The sequence below is a fragment of the Cannabis sativa genome, chromosome 2, assembly GCF_029168945.1.
Source record: "Cannabis sativa cultivar Pink pepper isolate KNU-18-1 chromosome 2, ASM2916894v1, whole genome shotgun sequence".
NCBI classification, from domain to species: Eukaryota; Viridiplantae; Streptophyta; class Magnoliopsida; order Rosales; family Cannabaceae; genus Cannabis; species Cannabis sativa.
In genome coordinates this window covers 500,289-521,162 of record NC_083602.1, presented here as the reverse complement: position 1 = coordinate 521,162, position 20,874 = coordinate 500,289, and the positions used below count along the sequence as shown (strand labels likewise).

At 34.2% G+C, this 20,874-nt stretch overlaps 3 protein-coding genes and 1 pseudogene across 4 annotated transcripts; 2 read left to right on the top strand and 2 right to left on the bottom strand.

The window, feature by feature from the left end:
* Nucleotides 1–4,519: 4,519 nt before the first annotated feature.
* LOC133034610 (pentatricopeptide repeat-containing protein At2g27610) lies at nt 4,520–11,824 on the bottom strand. The gene is made up of 5 exons (XM_061109731.1): nt 9,098–11,824; nt 7,359–7,564; nt 6,022–7,254; nt 5,164–5,304; nt 4,520–5,034 (listed from the first exon to the last, which is right to left on the bottom strand). The coding sequence occupies exon 1, from the start codon at nt 11,745–11,747 to the stop codon at nt 9,150–9,152; it is 2,598 nt and encodes an 865-aa protein (XP_060965714.1). The 5' UTR covers nt 11,748–11,824; the 3' UTR covers nt 4,520–5,034; nt 5,164–5,304; nt 6,022–7,254; nt 7,359–7,564; nt 9,098–9,149.
* Nucleotides 4,650–8,214, top strand: LOC115719085 (subtilisin-like serine-protease S). Its single transcript, XM_061108980.1, has 11 exons — nt 4,650–4,736; nt 4,989–5,080; nt 5,186–5,283; nt 5,432–5,584; nt 5,673–5,784; nt 6,022–6,565; nt 6,654–6,748; nt 6,843–7,082; nt 7,178–7,292; nt 7,378–7,582; nt 7,673–8,214. Exons 1-11 carry the CDS (start codon nt 4,650–4,652, stop codon nt 8,212–8,214), a joined length of 2,283 nt encoding a protein of 760 aa, XP_060964963.1.
* On the bottom strand, nt 4,778–4,919 carry LOC115721518 (U2 spliceosomal RNA; annotated as a pseudogene).
* Nucleotides 11,825–13,133: 1,309 nt separating the features above from the next.
* LOC115719035 (protein HIRA) lies at nt 13,134–19,185 on the top strand. Of its 2 annotated transcripts, XM_030647917.2 has the most exons (11): nt 13,134–13,287; nt 13,795–13,912; nt 14,479–14,754; nt 14,998–15,249; nt 15,332–15,732; nt 15,822–16,839; nt 17,220–17,430; nt 17,543–17,783; nt 17,935–18,057; nt 18,189–18,306; nt 18,386–19,185. In XM_030647917.2, exons 2-11 carry the CDS (start codon nt 13,805–13,807, stop codon nt 18,758–18,760), a joined length of 3,123 nt encoding a protein of 1,040 aa, XP_030503777.2. In that variant the 5' UTR covers nt 13,134–13,287; nt 13,795–13,804; the 3' UTR covers nt 18,761–19,185. The 2 variants fall into 2 exon arrangements, with proteins under 2 accessions (XP_030503777.2, XP_030503778.2); XM_030647918.2 differs by lacking the exons at nt 13,134–13,287; nt 13,795–13,912 and having other exon boundaries at nt 14,613–14,754; nt 14,995–15,249.
* Nucleotides 19,186–20,874: the final 1,689 nt, after the last annotated feature.

Here is a 20,874-nt window from a genome sequence, read left to right as displayed (position 1 = left end):
TTTAACTCTGTACAACTTGATTCCGTTAAGTCCAGATTGACTAAATTGTGCAAAAAGTTTTTTCCATTTAAAACTTGGAGTACATTGAAGATAAATGAAACAAATAGTCACATTTACACCTCGAGGAAGATAAATGCTAATCAAAGAGCATACTCGAGTTACGCCATACTGCTCGGGCATATTTACAACTAAAAAGTGCATGTCCAACATATTCCCATACTTGATTACAAACAAAGCAAGTTGAGTTTGTGATTACCTTTCTTCAAACTAAAGAGGTCGCAATCAGAAGAGCATTGTGGATAGCCCTCCATGCAAAATTTTTAACTTTCGAGGGAAAATGCAAAGACTAGAAGAACTTTCAACAAGATGAAGCTAAGTGTGAACTTTAACTTTGATCAATTTCATCATGAACTGATGTTAAGTGATAGTCAGTTTAAACTGTGTAGAAACCAGAGTTGTGATGATGCCAAATTAGGGAGTCTATGCTGTTCAAAAAACATAACGAAATGGTTAAAATTCTGTTCACAACCAAGGGAGAAAAAGTTGTTGTGGTATGGGAACATTCCATTGTCTTTCATCTGTTATCAAATTGGCAACAACCCAATCAATCGGTCCAGTGTAATGAAGACAAATGAAAGTGATGTGTCTCGAGATCCAAGGGTCAATGTCAGACCTAATCTTTCTCCCTTCACCAATTTTCCAACGCAAGCCTATTGATAGAAGATCCCTATCCCAATGAATACCCTGCCAAGTTAAAGAGGGGGAACAACCCAAAGATGCTTCAAGAAAAGAGCTATTTGGAAAATATTGACACTTTAGTACACGACTGAGAAGAGAGTCAGGTTTCTCAAGGATTCGCCAAGCTTGTTTTGCCAACAACGCTTGATTAAAGTGGACAAAAGAACAAAAATCCGTGCCTCCATCTGCTTTAGTTTTACAAAGAAGATTTCAAGAATGCCAATAGATTTTCAAACCGTTTTCAGTCATACCCCACTAAAAGTTAGTCATCATTGACTTAAGTTGTTTACAAAAATAATCTAGTAGACGAAAATAACTCATGGCATATGTAGGAATTGATTGGACCACTGCTTTGAGAAGGACTTCACGACCCCCTGTTGAAAAAAATTTCTCATTCCAAGTGTGCATAAGTGTAAGGGTAAAATTTATAATTAGATCTTGGCTCAATTGAATAAGCCATAGCTAATGACCACTAGGTTGTTTGTACAAGCCACTCCCTTCATGGGCTGCACAAGAAAACCCAAGGGCCCAAATTATAGAGTGGGCCTTAGTTAAATTGCAATGTATATGGTATGTACAACCAACCATATAAGCCCACTTGATTATGGGTTGCACAACACATAACAATTCTTTAGACCTACTGAGAAAGGAGTGGTAAGTCCAAATACATGAGGGCTTATTTAAATTACGTGGTCAGTCCACGAAAGTAGGCTACACAACCCATTAAAAGCAAGTCTAGCCTCATAACGGTTATGCCCACGATTCATGGACTACACTACTCTCAGGCGGTTACAACTATTTCCACTATCCTAGGTCATAGATCAGTATCCACGGGAAAGTGAGTGTACAACCCATAACGATAGGTGAATACATTTGAATAATGGAATGGAATGACTATTCTACCCTCCTACTGAACTACGATGGCATTTGATCCCTTATATAAGGGTACGTAGGCAACTTGAGAGGGGATCATGAACTCTCTACAGAGAATACACCCTAAACTCAAGCTCAATCCCCAAATCCTACTCACGGCTGTTGGCGGTCTCGTCACATTTTTACCCTCAACAACTAAATTTTCTCTTTAATGTTGCTAAACAATTCCTTTTTATTTCTTCTAGAATAAGATTGCGACCTAAAATATTTTTGATGGCATTCACAAATAGGCATGAAGAGATGCCGATGAAAGAAAATTTGAGCGACTCAAATTGTGTTTGGTGAGAAAGATAACACTGATTTGTCCAAATTTAGCACTTGGCCAGAAGCACGATGATAAGTATCTAGGTCCCTCTTGATGGCAAGGCAAGAGAATCAAACAACGTACAATAATCATCATTGTTCTAGACAACTAGGCACGTCTCAGGCCATTTGGGGGCTGACTAAAAAAATTAATTGAGTTTTTTGATATAATTTTTTTTAGGGATAATTTTAAAAAAACAAAAAAATAACAAAAAAAAAATTATAAAAATATGGTTGTACATAATTTTAAATATGAAAAATCTCACTAAGCACAATTCTATATTTTTAAAAAAACATTTTGCTTTCTCCGAATACTTTGGATTAAGTTACAAAATACATTAAATTTAGTTTGCACTTGAATTTTTATTTTGAGTAATTTGTGGCGTAAATATATAAGTTTAACTCTCGATTGCAGATAAATCCTTTAATTTTTTACGGTAATAATACATAAGTTATATTTTTGGAACTTCCGTAAGTACCTGACCGTTAAGTATCAAGTCATTAGCCACATGCCATTTTCTTATTGGTATATTTAAATTAAATTTTAAATAAAAATAAAAATTTAATTACTTGGACCAAACAAAGATTGTCACGTGGTAATTTATTTGACACTTAACGATCAAGTACTTGCAGAAGCTTCAGAATTATAACTTAAGTATTATTATTCTTAAAAATTAAACGTAAATATTTATTTACAATTGCGAATTAAATTTAAATATTTATGTCACAAATTATTTTTTAATTTTTAATTAAGTTTATTAATTGTCATTGAATGTCTTAATGAGAAAAGTTGACAAAATCAAGTGAATGGTTACGATTGATTAGAGTTCCAAATCAATTTTTTTCACTCAAACTTAACATCCAACATCTTTCAAATAGGAAAATGTCAAATACAAATTTTCATGCCCATAAATAAATAATATATATTTGTATATACATATTACAAAGGGAGTCTCCCACATAGATATTTTCTCACCTATTACTATTCTCTCTTGATATAAAAATATTGAAAATACTATAAGATATCTAGCAAATTATTCATTACTTAGTGGTGGAAGAATTAATATTTTAGAAAAAATAATTATGTATAATAATATATTTTTTCTAAAATCTGTTTGAGCCCATCACAATTCCATATTTACAAATTTTCAAATTAATTTTCGATTTTTTTTAAGTTATGTAAAAATTTTGCAAAGTGTATCTATAACTAAAAATGCCAAAAAATCGACTATTTTGAATTCTTGAAAGTCAAAACCACCACCACTAACACCGTGGGTCTTTGTACGCTTGTCGCTCTTCTTCTGGTAGCTCAACTTATGTGCATGGTAGAAAGAGAAAGAGTAAGATTTGAGGCTCAAGATTCAAATTAGATTTAGTGTTCTTATTTGTTCAAAAAAAAAAAAAATATTAAAGGCCTTCTTCAAAAAAATTCCTCTAGTTGTGGTTGACATTTAATTTGAATAGTGACTATTTTGATTAATATGTAATAAATTTAATTTATTTGAGGATTTCATTTTGTTACAATGAAATTGGTTTGGTATAGATTTTTAAATGATAGTAATATACACTTTAACATTAAATTCAAAATTTATAAACCAAAATGTTATTTTAACACTTTTATTAACTATTTTCTTCAAACATGCATAACTTAATGATAATACACCAATCTTCACAAAATAAAATTATCAAGTTCGAATTTTCCCTACTCACTCTACAAAAAATAGTTTTTTTTTTAAACATTTTTAACAAAAAATATAAATAAAAGAGTAATTTACAGCATAAATATTTAAATTTAACTCCTGATTGCTGATAAATACTTAAATTTAATTTTTGACAATAATAATACCTAGATTATATTTTTGAAATTTTTGTAAGTACCTGATCGTTAAGTGTCGAGTCGATGACCACATGACGGTTCCTGATTGGTCCAGATCATTCAATTTTTATTTTTTATTTATTTAAATATACTAATTAAAAAATAACACGGATAATAACTTGAAACTTAACAGTCAAGTAACTACAGAAATTCTAGAAATATAACTTAAATATTATTACTGTAAAAAATTAAATGTAGATATTTATCTGCAAACTTAATTTTAGACCGTAAATTACTCTTATGAAAATAAGTATTAATATGCGATTCGAGATGCTTTGAGTGTTAATAATCCATTAATAAGGAGTGGATAAGAAAAACAAAAATCATGCTAAAGAAAATTATAACTAATAATAATTATCATTTTTTTTATCAAAGGCAAGAGTGAGACAAGAACTACAACATAACAATTCAAATCATATTATTATGAAATGCCATTATTATATCCTATTATTTTTAAGTAAGTATCTCTAAATAAACACACACATATATACATATATGTATATATATATAAATATATTTAATACATTAATAAATGCCTTATTCCAAATGGCTTAACTAAACTAGAAAATTGTCCACCTCATTACCATGTTTGAACTTTTCACAACATAAAAACAACAACAAAAGCCGGCTATATATGAATATGTAAACACTTTTCATCTCATGAATATAATGCCGGCTATGATTTTTTTTTATGTTATAATAACTCATTTAACTTAATTACATACAAATGTTATGTACTATATAAACATAATAATGCATCAATCATAACACATTCATATCAAATCATATTATATCAAACATGATGGAGTTTCACAAAACAATTCTTACCCTTGTTCTGTTTTTCATAAGATTTTCATTGTTGATTGGAGCTACTTCAAACACTAAGGTAATAAAAACTCGAGCTTTTATTTGTTTTTTCTTTTTCGGTTGGGTTGCGCCAGGCCAATGCAATAGTGCAATGCATAGGCAACACTCGAAATTCCTAATAGCAAGCTACATACATGTCAGATATTGAACTGATAAGAACAGATACTGCACTTGGTCTTAGCTAAAAGACCGAGAAATGTATAATTTGAGCTTTTATTTAAGTCTTTAACCGATCATAAAGTTGTTGAATATTTTGTTGTTTCATTTGCAGCATTACATTGTTTATGTGGGTCATCATTCCCATCCCAACTCAGAAGCTGTCATTAGAGCAAACCATGAGATTCTTGCTTCAGTTGTTGGAAGGCAAATAAACCCTTTACTATCATATAAATATATTTATACATATATATGTATAGATACAAACTCAAATGCATACTAAAACTTGCCTTTTTGAATCATTTTTTTCAGTGTTGAGAAAGCACAAGCTTTATCACTTCACCATTACAGTAAGAGTTTCCAAGGTTTCTCGGCCAAGCTTACACCCGAGCAGGCTCAACTACTTGCAGGTATAATATACATAATCGAAACTGCAATTAAGAGAAGAAAACAGAAATGAAAAATTCAGCAATAGCATGGCAGGAAAATGCATTGATATTAAGAATGTAGTTGTTCATTTGGTATGGTTTTCGGTTTTGATTGTGTATGTTGCTGCAGAGAATGAGGCAGTGGTTTCGGTTTTTGTGAGCAAGATGAAGAAGTTGGATACAACACATTCATGGGATTTTCTTGCTATAGATTCTGTAAACCAATATAACCACCTATCAATGGACTCGAAATCAAACATCATCGTTGGTGTTATTGATGGCGGTATGTCTAGAAACTTTCATGCTTAACTTGCATATACATAAACTCTTTCCATTTTCCCTAATCTTGAAACTGTTGACATGTTATGTAGGAGTTTGGCCAGAGTCAAAGAGCTTTAGTGATAAGGGATTAGGCCCTGTCCCGAAAAGATTCAAGGGAGAATGTGTTACCGGCGAGAATTTTACACTAGCCGACTGCAACAGGTATTAAACCTTTTCCTATGATGAACAATTAGGCTATGTTTTGGGATTTTGGCGAGTGAAAGAAAAAAATAATCAATATTTGATGTTTGATATGAAAGATTTTGTTGAGTCAACTTTTTTTCCATACCAAACATGAAAAATAGCTCTTTCTTTCCGAACAAAAATCCAACATCCAAACATAGCCTTAGTGAATAATTCATTGGAATAAGAAAGTTAATAAAAGTGATCTATACATACCTGTAGGAAAATCATAGGAGCTAGGTTCTATTACAAGGGATTCGAAGCAGAATTCGGTGCTCTTGAATCCTTTGGCAAGCCCTTCTTTCGATCAGCTCGGGACAGTGATGGTCATGGATCACACACAGCCTCAACAATAGGAGGATCAGTGGTTGACAATGTCAGCTATTTCGGAATAGCAAAAGGCACAGCAAGAGGTGGTGCTCCAAGTGCCAGGCTTGCTATCTACAAGGCTTGTTGGTTTGATTTATGTAGCGATGCAGATATTCTCGCTGCTCTAGATGATGTAATTCATGATGGAGTTGATGTAGTCTCTCTTTCGCTCGGTCCTGATCCTCCTCAGCCGATTTATTTTGAAGATTCCATCTCTGTTGGAACTTTCCATGCATTCCAGAAAGGGATTTTCGTTTCTGCTTCTGCTGGAAATTCCGGTCTTCCTAGCACTGCTAGCAATGTTGCTCCTTGGATCTTCACTGTTGCTGCAAGCACTGTCGATAGAGAGTTCCCTACTAATGTCTATCTAGGAAATTCAAGAGTTCTAAAGGTAAATTTAGCATTCTCAAAAGTCGAAACAGAGCTGTTGAACTAAGTAACATGTTGTTAACCGAAAAAACTGAATGTTGTGGTTTCAGGGTTCATCTATAAATCCACTGAAGATGGACGGCTTTTTCAGCTTGATCGATGGGAGTGCTGCAGCTGCCAAAGGTATCCCAAGTGAGAACGCCAGGTATTTTTTCGTCTCCAAAGCTCCCTTAATAGTTTCAGTGGCTCGAAAAGCTCCCTTCTTCTCTAAGCTCGATTTGTTTTGCCTTGTCTTTCAGCTTTTGCAATAACAATACTCTAGATAGCAACTTAATTAAGGGGAAAATTGTGGTGTGCACTCTCGAGGCTGTCACCGATAGCAGAAGAGAAAAGGGCTTGTTTGTACAACAAGGCGGTGGAGTTGGAATGATCCTCATAGATCCTGTGCTCAAAGATGTCGGTTTTCAGTTTGTCATCCCCGCTACTCTGATTGGTCAAGAAGCAGCAATAGAGCTTCAAGATTACATTAAGACATCAAAGTGAGTTTTCAATCTTAACATACTATACTAGATGATGATTCTAAGATGACGACAACGACGATGATGATGATGATGATGTTATTTCTACTCCACAGGAATCCAACAGCTAAAATCGGTAGAACCAAAACAATTCTACACACTAAACCAGCACCCGAAGTGGCAGCCTTCTCTTCTGCAGGACCAAATATTATAAGTCCAGACATTATCAAAGTATGTCATATAAGTTAGAAATAAATTTCATTTTAGTTTTAAGCAATTCAACATGATGTACTCAACTATATGTATTCCTCTTTAGCCCGATATTACAGGACCAGGAGTGAACATTTTAGCAGCATGGTCTCCCGTTGCAGTTGAATCAACTGGTGGAAGGTCTGTTGATTTCAACATAATCTCCGGGACATCCATGTCTTGCCCACATGCATCTGCAATTGCAGCCATTATAAAATCCTACCGACCTTCATGGAGTCCTGCAGCCATAAAATCTGCAATAATGACAACAGGTTAAAGCAGTGATTATAAAGATAGCAACTTTATCATTTTTGTGATTGAATGAGCTATAAATTTGTATTCTTTTTCTGTTGTTGTTGCAGCAACTGTCCTCGATAACACTAAACGCCTCATTGGAAGAGATCCAAATGGCATACAAGCCACACCTTTCGATCATGGATCAGGACACATAAACCCAGTTGCAGCTATAGATCCTGGACTTATATACGATTTTAATTCTCGTGACATTATAGATTTTCTATGTAGCACCGGTGCAAGCCCTTCACAGCTGAAAAACCTCACGGGACATATAATCTATTGCCAGAATCCTCCAATACCTTCCTACAACTTTAACTATCCTTCAATCGGTGTGTCCAGTCTCAATGGAAGTTTATCTCTTTACAGGACTGTAACTTATCATGGAAATGGTTCAACTGTCTATGTTCCATGTGTGGATTCCCCGACGGGTGTTAATGTGGTAGTTTACCCAACTAAACTGAAGTTTACAAATGCCGGGGAAAAGAAGACCTTTAAAGTCAAACTCACCCCCATGGCGAGCAGCAATGGAAGCTTTGTGTTTGGAGCTTTGACATGGAGTAATGGTATCCATAATGTTAGGAGTCCAATCGCCCTCAATGTAGTTTAATCATGAGAACAAGTGGTTCATAGCGATTTCGGTTATCAATTTATAGAACATGAGCTAGAAAATTTGGTTTTGTAATTGGTTAGAGATTAAAACAATTACAAATATCTATCTATCTATCAATTTAAATCATTATGCAACTGTCCTGAAATTTAATTGCAGTTAAATACTTTGCAAGTTTTCATATCTGAATTCATAGTACAAATACTTCATAACATCCAAATGCAATTGACAATAAATCCATAAAGATACTTAAAATCATATATTCATGAATTTATGGCAATTTGACTCGTTCGATGAGAATGATAAGAATCGAAAACTCCAAACTCAAGCACACAATAAAACAGTAGCAAAATAATAGGAATAATATATCAAATGTATGAGAAATCCAATTACAAGGAGCTCTTAGGCCCTTCTGATGCAAATAAAGATTCACTTAATACATTGCGTACCTTATCTATTCACTAACTCACCTATATATACTATTCTACATACCACTCAATTCTCCTCAATGCACTTAGCCACATCTCTTTTATTTGCTATACTCAACCTCACCATACTAATACTGGGGTCTATCAGAGAAAAACAAAAGAATAAAGGCAAAAACATTTTCAAGTGCAAAGTTTCGTTACGCCTTAATATTAGTCTCATTAGTATAACCCGGAATAAAAGAATTCTATTAGACTTTCCCGAGCCAAAATTTGAAATGTAAAGTTATGGTCTTAAGTTTTTTCTCTTTTTTAAAGATACATGGATCCTTCCTTTCTTCAAACGGAATAAACAGAGATAGAATCAGACTGATTCCCTAAATGCCTTAGTATTCCTTAAGCTAATCATTAAGCATGAAACACATTCAAACTAGTCATAGAGGAATTGTTATACTAACCTTCCATCCTACTTACCATCCTTCTACAAGAGAATGGTGTAAGATTGGAGCATCACCAATAGTCCCCGCAAGAGCAAACACCGTTCTTAAAGTGGTGAAAGCGGTTTGAATCCCTTACAACAATATATCTTTCTTCAATCAAAGATATTAACTTGATAACATTGTGACAATCTCCACATACTCTAAGGTTTTTAACAATCTGGATGGGAGTTCCCGGAGGTGTAGCAATTAAGCCAAAAGCGATCGCTAGCCTTTCACTGTGTTGAGAAAGAATGGCTGCTTTGTGTTCCTCTTCAACATCATGAAGTACATAATTCGTGTCAGGCTGGTAACCCATATCCTTTAACCGAATACTTAGTTCTTCAAGCTTTGAATAGATTTGCTCTGCCATAGGATGTGAGAGATCACCAGCCACGAACGAGTAGGTTTTGTTTCTCACTTCAATCCAACTATACCCGGCTTCTTTCTTTACTTTTCTTTCATCCATCAATTTCCTTACTACAGCTCTCTCTTGCCAGTTTCCTGATGCTGCATAAATGTTGGACATCAGTACATAAGCAGCTGAGTCTTCAGGTTGAAGCGAAATGAGCTTTTCTGCAGCAATTTTTCCTAGCTCTAAATTGCGTCGAACATGGCAAGCAGACAAGAGCGTTCGCCACACAGTTGCACCTGCAGGGAATGGCATTTCGTTTATGATATCCATCGCCTTTTCAAGCATTCCTGCTCGGCTGTATAGATCAACCATACAAGAGAAGTGCTCCATTGTTGGATTAATGTGATGATCTCTAATCATCATGTCAAAGTATCTTTGACCTTCATCCACTAAGCCTGCATGAGTACAAGCCGATATCACGCCAATGAATGTTATACCATCCATTTCGAGTTTCTGTTTTTGCATATCCTCGAATATCTGAAGAGCTTTGTTCCCTTGACCATGTTGTGCAAATCCAGATATCATCGAGTTCCAAGAAATCAAGTCTCTATCACGTTGCCTTGTGAAAACTTCATTAGCGCTCTCGATATTTCCTCTCTTTGCATACATGGTAACGAGAGCACTACTTACACATAAAGCATTATTCAATCTTGATTTGATTGTCAATCCATGAAATTGTTTACCTTGTTCTGCAGATGCTAAAGTTCCGGCACAAGCATGAATCACACTAGAAAAAGTGAACTCGTTCGGTCTAATCCCTTCCTTCACCAACTGAAGAAAAATTTGTACAGCTCCATCCATTTCACCCATTTGAGCATACCCAGCTAGCATTGCTGACCATGTCACAATGTCCTTTTCATCAATTAGCTCAAAAACTTTGGCAGCTTCTTTAACATTCCCCATTTTAACATAAGCATCTAACAAAGAAGTTCCAACAGTTGATGATATCTCATAGTTTGTTTTCACAACTTGTCCATGAACTTGTAGTATAAACATCGGATAATGAGCCATAAGGATTGTAGAATAAGTGAAATGGTTCGGCCTCACACCGTCCCTACTCATTCGACAAAATAAATCCACTGCTCGCTCTGTTACACCGTTCTGCAAGTAACCACTTATCAAAGCAGTCCAAGTTACCACATTCTGAACACCTTTCATCGTCGAGAAAATCTTAAAGGCATCATCCATTTCACTGCATTTACTATAAGCCACCATAAGGGCTGTTTTAATATTATGATCAAATCCCAATCCACTTTTCGAAACCCAACAATGAAGTTGCTTAGCAAAACCCAATTCCTTAAGTTTAGCACAAGACTTAATTACAGAAGCAAATGCCGGTTGTGTGAACTTCTCACCTACAACACTCATCCAATGAAACATTTTAAAAGCGTCAAGATCAAGCCCATTTGTAACATACCCTGCAATCATACTATTCCAAGTAACCGCCTCCTTATTCTCCACACTATCGAAAACAACTCTAGCATCATTTATCAAACCCGATTTCGAATACATATTAATCAAAGAGTTACATACAAATGTACTTGACTCATAGCCATTCTTTACTACCAATGTATGAAATTGACTTCCCTCCTCAACCAAACCTCGATTCGCCACAGCCCCAATAACAGTAGCTAATGTCAAAGGATTAGGCTTTACCCCACTAGCAAACATTTGACAAAACGAATCAGGTATAAGATCATTCAATCCATTTTTGACATAACCAGTGAACAAAGCAATCCAAGACTCAAAATTTCTAAACCCCATTTCATCAAAAACTCTCCTTCCATCACCAACACACTCAGTTTTCATATACATATCAATAAGTGAATTCCCAACACTTAAATTTGCCTCAAAACCAGATTTTATAGACTCACAATGAACCTGTTTACCACCAACTTGATCAAACAAGCAATGACAAACTTTTAATACACAAGAAAGAGTGGACTCATCTATTGGAAAATCACAACTATGAAGACCAACAAAGAGATTAAGTGCTTCCTTGTTCCGATTACCGCGGGAATAATCGAAAAGCAAGTGATTGTAATCTGAAAGGTCTCTTCTTGGACTTTTATCAAACAGGTGGTGGACACTTTGAGAATGGTGGCAAATTTCTTTAAGAGAAGAGAAATGTCTGATATTTAAGGATTGGGAATGAGAACCCAATAAGGACTTATGGAGCAGAGTTTGGTTTAACAGAATTGTTCGAGAGAAATTCATGGTGTTTTTGGTATCCTCTTCTCCAACTCAAGGCCTTTGGACCAAGTGTCATATATGATATTTATATCAATGAATTGGTGGGAACCTTATCAAAAAAAAAAAAAAGAATTGGTGGGAAAATATGTATTTATTATGATATTTTTTTTAAAAAATAAATAATTAGTTTATCTTTTGATTGAACAAATAATTAGTTTATTAAATGATAGTTATAATATTATATATAATATAATTTAGATGGATATTATATATTTTATTAATTTTTTTTGGACAAAATATATTATCAATTTTAGTATTTTACATTTAATAAAATTAAAGATAATTGTTCAAAGTTTTTATTTAGAGAATTAATATGTTAGGGTTCGTTTTACATGGTGTTGTATTTTATAGTATTATATTAAATTATATTTTATGTAATATTTTTATATAAAATTATGTGTAGTATTAATTTTTATAGGTACCTAAATATATAATATTTTAGTATAAATTAAAATTTAACAAAATATTATATAAAAATAATTCAATATAATACAATACAATACAATCTAATATAACGTATCAAACCAGCTTTTATATTCTAAATTAATATAACTACAAATATCAATAAATATAAAATTTTATATATTAATATAGCATTTTAAAACATATTTATTTAAATTTTCTTGAGAACAATAAATAACATTTAAGATAATGAAAGTAATTATGTTTTAACAAATTTAAATAATTTTTGAAAGAATTTTTAACGCTTAAAATATTTGAAAAATACAATTTAATACATGTAAAAATTTACTAGATTTTATTTTTATTATTTTACAGTTTGATAAATTTCATCAGTATTAGTGTCTAATAACAATTTTCTAAAATAAATATAAAATTGTAAAGGAAATTTTATTTACACCCCAAAATTTTCTAAAGACACCCTATTTTAATAATTTGAATTTAATATAAAATCTATATCTTTAGTTATACTAAATTTTTTCAACTTTTTTCTTCCAATTTATAAACTTAAAAAATATAACTATCAAATAAAATTAAATTACATTTTAAATATTATGACATAAAAATTAAAATAAATTTTTTTATGAAATTTTCTTAGTAAAAAATAAAAAATATATATATACATGAATAAAAAAAATATATATACATGAGTTAGAAAAAATTATGAAAATAAAATTAAAATAAGTATTAAAATTAACATAAAATAATGTGAGAATTTTTTTTAAAAAAATATTAAGAGTAATTTTTAAAAATTATTTAAATTTATATTTTTTTTAATAATTGGGTGTATTTATAATTTGATGGGGTGCAAATAAAAGTACATAAATGTTTACAAAAAAAAAGTTAAAATAATATAAAGTTAAGGGGTCAAAAAGTAAATAAAAGAAAAATGAGGGAGTTTTGAGCAAGAAAGAAACTAAGTGTTCATCCATGTCTGATGAAGATGTCTCTTTCTTCAGCCTCACTACTCAACTGAAATATCAGTCTCTTTCACTTACCCAACTTCAACCCCAAACCGCCACCGCCGTCGACGGTGGCCGTCGCTGTGAGTGTTTTCATTAGTTCTTATGTCTTGTTGATCTGAGCTTTTGTTCAATTTCTTATCGATTGAGCCAATTCAATTCTCCCGGGTCGAGCTTTTTTGATTAGTTTTTATGTCTGAATCTCTAATTTTTTTAGTTAATTTGAGAAATTTAATTTGATTTTTCAGTTTGAGGAGCAAAGGTGAAGTCTTTGCTAAAGACCCATTAATCACATTCCTCTAATTCTTGAGATAAAGCTCTCAACTTTCAATTAGGGTTTTTGGTTTTAGGGTTTAGGTTAGGTTAGGTTTGTGTTTGACTGTTAAAGCTTTCAACTTTCAATCCCTTTTGTGGTTTGTGATTAAGGGTTTTACTCAAAAGTGTATTTATTGGGATTTATTTCACGTTCGATATCTCAATTTTTCATTCCCTTTTTGAAGACTTTGAATTTGAATTTGTGTTTGTTCGAGTTTTGGGTTCTTAAAAAAAAGTATTTATTGCATTGATCAAAAAGGGTGCTTTTTTTACAGGTGGAATACGATGATTGCTGAGAAACCTAGTTGGATAAGACATGAGGGAATGCAAATATTCTCCATTGATGTTCAACCTGGTGGGCTTAGGGTTGCTACTGGTGGGGGTGATCATAAGGTATGTGTTTTTCATATTTGATTCATTCAAATCAAGCAAATAATGTTTATCATGATTCATATCTTCGGTTTTGCTTGGTTGATGTTAATAGTTGAAATGTAGAACATTTAAAGTTATGGAATTGCTATTAAGATTTTTATTAAAGTTATGATTTTGGAAACATAACTTGTATTTGGTGTTCAGTTTTCCATGCTTTGTGTTTGATTTCTTCGATATCTTTCGAGAAAAAACTGAACTTGTATTCGTATTTGAAAAGAATAAAAAAACACAAGGAAGTTCGATAAGGATTAGACTCGGAAATTAAGTTACTACAAAAAGCATCAATCTTTAGCTAAATCAGCAAATAAAAACTGTAATGTCTTTCACATTGGTCGTTGAATAAGCAAACAGCTGCCCAGTATCTCACTTTATCTAGAGAATTGTCAACACCTTTGAAAAGCCTTCTGTTCTGCTACATTCCGCAACTTTTGTTTCTTCTTTTCTGTTGAAATAAAAGACAATATAAACTCAAGAGTAATCTGTTCCAAAACTGAACAGAGGAATCACCATACTATGTTTATTTGCAGGTCAGGATATGGAACATGAAATCTCTGGGCAGAGATGTGGAAAAGGAAGAATCAACACAAAGGCTTCTTGCAACACTTCGCGATCACTTTGGATCTGTCAACTGTGTTAGATGGGCCAAGCATGGTAGATATCTTGCGTCTGGGTCTGACGATCAAGTGATTTTAGTTCATGAGAGGAAGCCTGGTTCAGGGACAACCGAGTTTGGTAGCGGGGAGCCTCCAGATGTTGAGAATTGGAAAGTTACATTGACTTTGAGGGGACATACTGCTGATGTGGTAATGTCATTGTTTTTTACACTCAAGAATTACTTGAACACAAATTGCATCTAATTCTCAATGTATGAGAAAAAAACTGTGTTTTTCTTTGAAAAGATCGTGTCATTTTTGTTCTACTTGAACCAATTTACGGCAGAATTCGCTCTTTACTAATTTTCTTATGTGCCGTTTATTTAAGTCCTTGATATCTATATGATCCTGCAAGTATCGTCTAACTAGGGATGCATCCAATGTGTAAAGTAGGTGGATCTCAATTGGTCTCCTGATGACTCGACATTGGCTAGTGGGAGTTTAGATAACACTGTACATATATGGAATATGAGCAATGGCATCTGCACTGCTGTTCTTAGGGGTCACTCTAGCCTGGTCAAAGGTGTGACCTGGGATCCCATTGGCTCTTTTGTAGCAAGTCAATCAGATGATAAGACTGTTATTATATGGCGAACAAGTGACTGGAGTCTTGCTCATAGAACAGATGGTCACTGGACAAAATCGGTATGTTCTATTTTGATGTTCGTGTTCTGAAGTTATATCATTCATCTTTTCTTCTTTCTCTAATGGGATTATGTTCTTTCAGCTCGGATCTACCTTTTTCAGGCGACTTGGATGGTCCCCTTGTGGTCATTTTATTACCACCACACACGGGTTCCAGAAACCAAGGCACTCAGCACCTGTTCTAGAGAGAGGGGAATGGACTGCAACCTTCGATTTTTTGGGACATAATGCTCCCGTAATTGTGGTGAAGTTTAATCATTCTATGTTCCGTAGGAATGCCACCAGTTCTCAGGAAACAAAAACTACTGCTAGTGCTGGATGGGCAAACGGGACTTCAAAGGCTGGAGCTAAAGAACCTCAACCATATAATGTAATTGCAATCGGGAGTCAAGATAGAACGATAACTGTTTGGACAACTGCAAGTCCTCGTCCTCTCTTTGTTGCTAAGCATTTTTTTACTCAAAGTGTTGTGGATTTATCGTGGTAAGTTTATTACTTTCACTTTGAATTTATTCTTCGTTGTTCGTATATGTGGTTAATTGTTTTCGTCATGTTCATGTTCATGAAAACAGGAGTCCTGATGGGTACTCGCTTTTTGCATGTTCCTTGGATGGTTCAGTGGCTAGTTTCCATTTCGAGTCAAAAGAACTTGGCACCAGGCTTAGTGATTCCGAGTTAGATGAACTGAAAAGAAGTCGGTATGGTGATGTAAGAGGTCGGCAGGCAAATTTGGCTGAAAGTCCAGCACAGTTATTGCTTGAAGCTGCTTCTGCCAAGCAAGCCCCGAGCAAAAAACCAGTTTCAGATGTTCAGCAAAACCCGATACTTACAAAACCTGCTGTTGAGATTGTGCTTGCAACAAAGGCTCCTGTGCCTCAGGTTGATGAAAGGAAGAAAGTTGGAGCAGGTACTGGTGACGGGTTGAATAAAGTTTCAACATCTACTCGTCGTATGGCAAGTCCTGTCAAACAGAGGGAGTATAGACGACCCGATGGTAGAAAGAGGATTATTCCTGAAGCTGTCGGAATGACTCCTCAGCAGGATAACATTTCTTCTGGGGCTCAATGCCAAGCACTGGAGTTCCCTCCTCCATCATCTGATCCCAGAAAGGAAGATAACGGACCGGTTCCTGCTGACTCTACTGTCAGAGAAAGCTCACTAAGAGCTTCAACTAGCAAAACACCGGATTTGAAAGAGCGGTCTGGAGTCACTGCAAAGGCTACAATTACCGAGAGTCTTGTTATCGAGAAAGTTTCTGCTGCTCCTGGTAGAGATGGAACCGTAAATGTGGAACAGTCGGGGACTGTTAGGGCCTGTACTTCAACTGGTACTTGTAATGCTATTTCGATTAGGGTGTTTGACAAAAAGGAAGGGGAGGATGCCGTTCCAGTTTGCTTGGAAGCACGACAACGGGAACATGCTTTGAATGACATTGTTGGATTGGGAAGCACATTTATCATGAAGGAAACTGAAATTAATTGCACAAGGGGGTCTGAATTACTTTGGTCCGATAGGATCTCGGGCAATGTCACTGTTTTAGCAGGAAATGCAAACTTTTGGGCCGTCGGGTCTGAAGATGGATGCCTTCAGGTAATGGCATATAATCTACTACACCCTCTGCTTCTGTTAACTTCTTTCGATTTGCTTATATTCCTTTGCTGCATTCTCATTTTTGACTTCTTTTTATAAAGCATTTAACTCCATAAGTTCCAAGCATGATTAAGAATTTTTCACTGTACATCATGTTGTTTCAAATTCTATCTTTAGTATCATGTTAAAATTAGCAAAAAATCTCTGAAGTGAGTGCAACAGAAGATTTTAAGTAATTCCCGATTAGCACATTGTGCTTTGAGAGACTGTAGTATCTGTCATACTCATTTCGTCAGTGTTTATTTCATGTATGATCATATCGAAGATAGGAATGAATTGAAGTTTATATTTTTTTCCTTTTTATGTTTCTGTTTGAGAAGATTTACACGAAGTGTGGGAGACGTGCTATGCCAACCATGATGATGGGATCCGCGGCAACATTTATAGATTGCGATGAGTGCTGGAAGCTGCTATTGGTCACAAAGAAAGGTTCCATGTATGTATGGGACTTATTCAACCGGAAATGTCTTCTTCAAGATTCGTTGGCATCTTTGTTTGTTGCTAACACAAGTGCATCTGCGAAAGACGCAGGTAACAAACAACTTTTGTTATGGAATTTAAAGATCTGATTTTTACGGGGATGAAGTTTTGTATTCTGCTTCTTGCTAATTATCTTGTTTTCTTTTTTTTGCACCCTTTTCAGGGTCAATCAAAGTTATATCAGCAAAGTTGTCGAGATCTGGATCACCACTTGTTGTTCTTGCCACTCGCCATGCCTTCCTTTTCGACATGAGCCTCATGTGTTGGTTGAGGGTTGCAGATGATTGTTTCCCTGCTTCAAATTTCGCAAGCTCGTGGAATCTAAGTTCAGTTCAGAGTGGCGAGTTGGCTGCCTTGCAGGTTGATGTTAGAAAATATTTGGCCCGGAAGCCTGGTTGGAGCAGGTATGTCACCAATTTATTTCAGTTCTACGTTATCTGTTTCGGCTCAATTTCAAGGCATAGAATATTCTCACTCGAATCTGTTAGCTAATGAGGTCTTCACTGTCACTTGTTATCTTTTCATGAGAATTTATCGGGTTAAATGTTGGTGCAGGGTGACTGACGATGGAGTGCAGACACGAGCTCATTTAGAATCTCAGTTGGCTTCTTCATTGGCTTTGAAGTCTCCTAAGGAATATCGTCAATGTCTACTGTCGTATGTACGCTTTTTGGCAAGGTGATCTTCTAATTTAATTATTGATGATAGTTCGTTATTACTCGCCGTTTAGCTCGTTGGGAAAGTATGTTCAATTGGCCACGTGCGAACAAGACAACAATTTTATGTTGATGAATTATTGTCATTTGCAGAGAAGCAGATGAGTCTCGCCTACGAGAAGTTTGTGAGAGTTTTCTCGGACCTCCAACTGGGATGGCTGAATCCACGTCTTTAGATCCGAAGAACTTGGCTTGGGATCCTTTTGTGCTTGTGAGTTGACATGACATACTTCCTTTACATCTGGCTCCTGAAACATTGGATTTGATCGGTTTTCTTTTGAACTCTGCAGGGAATAAGGAAACATAAACTCTTAAGGGAAGATATTCTACCCGCGATGGCAACAAATAGAAAAGTTCAGCGTTTGCTCAATGAATTTATGGACATTCTCTCGGAATATGAAAGTGTTGAAGCTGACACACAACGAAAAACTCAGATTGCTGCTCCACCATGTACAACAGCCGATCCAATGGACTATGTACCATCATCAGCAACGAATCGAATAGATTCTACTCCTGCAACAACAGTTGGAGTCGAGATTCAGACTCTTCCTACTACCATAACAAAAGAAAAAGACAATACAACAGAGCAAGAAAATTATGCTCGAAAAACAGATCGAGTTGATCTAAACTCCCCATTGATAGACGAAATGGATGCGTGTTCATGAACTCTGCAATGGGATTTCATGTTCGAAAACAGAACATACAAACATATTGGTGGTGGGGCATAACATTTTACAATGCAACGATAACAACAACCGGTATCGAGTTCAGTTTTCTCGAAGTGGTGAAAAAGCTTAAGATTTTTTACAAGGCTCCACCAAAGTTGCAACATAATCTCTCTTTCGGCTCGGCGGATCTTACTTCTCACACGATTCGTGTAATAGCGTAATCATTACTATTAAGATCCAAAGCTGATTTAGATTTGTTTCTCTTCTTTTATGGGAAATCCCATCATAAATTGATAGATTAGGAGTTAATGTATAATTGTGTTTATAAGTTTTGTTAAAATCTTATGCTTTATGTTCTAAATATTTACTACTAATGTGCTCTTAATTTTTTTTCACTAATATTACTTTTGATTTGGTCATACCATTTTGGAGATTTGTTGTGATAACAATTGGTAGTTGAAATGAATGAATGGGCATAAAGTGAGTGTGGGAACATGTTCTTTCTTTCTAGTGTTTGAAGATGATTCATAATGTGATAAAACTTGATGATCAATTATATTAGTACATTTGATTAAATTGGTTTTTAGAGTTGAAATTGATGATATTTTCTTATCTAAGTTATTGTACACAACAATAATGATGAGTTGGTGAAGCGCAACTCATTTTTAGGATCGAGTGCCATGGACCGTTTCTTGTGTCAATTTGCTGGGTGGGTGCGGGTGGGGAGTCGGGAGGTTGGGGTGGGGGTGTGGAGTCAGGGGGTCGGGGTGGGGGTGTGGAGTCGGGGGGTCGGGGTGGGGGTCAAGGGAGGCTGTTAGGAGTAAGGAGACACACTAATAGGGAAAGAAGAAAAAGCGGGTGATCATGTGTTTATAGGTGAGACGAGGAGAGTGCGATGCCTTGCCCTAACTAATAATTAGGGTGTCCCATACTTTGAGGTTTGAAAACATAGCTTTTTATGTTTTATTTTTTTAAATAAAAAAATGCACTAAATTCTATAGACTAGGGTTGAACCCTAAATATCCTACACTTAACAAATTTCTCCACTCACCTAATTTATATAAATATATATTTTTATTTTTGGCTGCAGAAAACAGATAGGGGATCTACCGAAACAGATAGGGATATTTTTATGGGGTTTTTGAAATTTCTAAGTTTTTTATTTTTTTATTATGGGGCAGATTTTTTCTCAAAAATACTGTATTTTCTTTTTCAAAAATACTATGTACTGTGTTAAGTTTCCACTGTTGTTCCACGGTTATTTTTTAGTTGTTCCACTATTGTTGTAATTATTCTGTTTTGTTGTTTTACGGTTATTTTATAAAAAAACAGTATTTTTGTAAAAAATTATGTGTGACAGTAAAATTGTAAACTTTTGTCCAAAATTCAGTATTTTTGTAAAAACTCTTATTTTTATTGGGATATATATTATTGTAATATTTTTATAAGTATCCAAAAATGACAAAATGTTTATACAAATATGGATCTATAATATTTTTTTAGTACTTTTGCATATTTTAACTAGATGATTATTATTTTGTGAAAATTACATGAAATATGGGATTTCATAACAAAGTTAGAAAAATATGGCATTTTTAGGTTTGCTACTTTTCTATGGCATTTTTTCACATTTAAGTTTTTTATGGTATTTGATATGCCATATTTTTATAAACTTATTATCCAATCCCATATTTTATGTTTTTGTTTTTAGCTTAATTAGTTTTATTTATTTTTTTAATTTATTTTACACTTACATTTTAGGGTTTCTTTTTATTTGAAAAATTTACACGAAATACTACATTTTTTTTTCAAACATTACATTTTTAATTTGACAAGAACATTTTACTTTTATACTTTTATTAATTTTTTTTTTCTTTTTTACTTATTGAAACTTCAAAAAGTTTTTTTTTTTGTCTTTTTTATATATTTTTTAGTCAATTTTGACTCTCTTTTTTCTTTTCAACTTTTAAGTCAGTTGCTACTTTTTTTTTTCTTTCTTTCGCTTATCTCTCTCTATTTTTTTTTTCTAATTTCTCTTTGTGTCTCTTTTTTTTTTCAATTTTTTTCTCTTAATATATATAATAAGTGTACATTTTTATATTTCATTTTTT

What these genes read in the sequence shown, in the direction of transcription:
- LOC115719085 (XM_061108980.1), top strand. Translation starts at nt 4,650, where the DNA reads ATGATGGAGTTTCACAAAACAATTCTTACCCTTGTTCTGTTTTTCATA. An exon ending in CGTTGGTGTTATTGATGGCG is followed by an intron (nt 5,585 to 5,672) that starts GTATGTCTAGAA and finishes CATGTTATGTAG; the next exon opens with GAGTTTGGCCAGAGTCAAAG. An exon ending in TAAGTCCAGACATTATCAAA is followed by an intron (nt 7,293 to 7,377) that starts GTATGTCATATA and finishes ATTCCTCTTTAG; the next exon opens with CCCGATATTACAGGACCAGG.
- LOC133034610 (XM_061109731.1), bottom strand. Translation starts at nt 11,747, where the DNA reads ATGAATTTCTCTCGAACAATTCTGTTAAACCAAACTCTGCTCCATAAG.
- LOC115719035 (XM_030647917.2), top strand. Translation starts at nt 13,805, where the DNA reads ATGATTGCTGAGAAACCTAGTTGGATAAGACATGAGGGAATGCAAATA. An exon ending in AGTGTTGTGGATTTATCGTG is followed by an intron (nt 15,733 to 15,821) that starts GTAAGTTTATTA and finishes TCATGAAAACAG; the next exon opens with GAGTCCTGATGGGTACTCGC. An exon ending in TATGTACGCTTTTTGGCAAG is followed by an intron (nt 18,058 to 18,188) that starts GTGATCTTCTAA and finishes TGTCATTTGCAG; the next exon opens with AGAAGCAGATGAGTCTCGCC.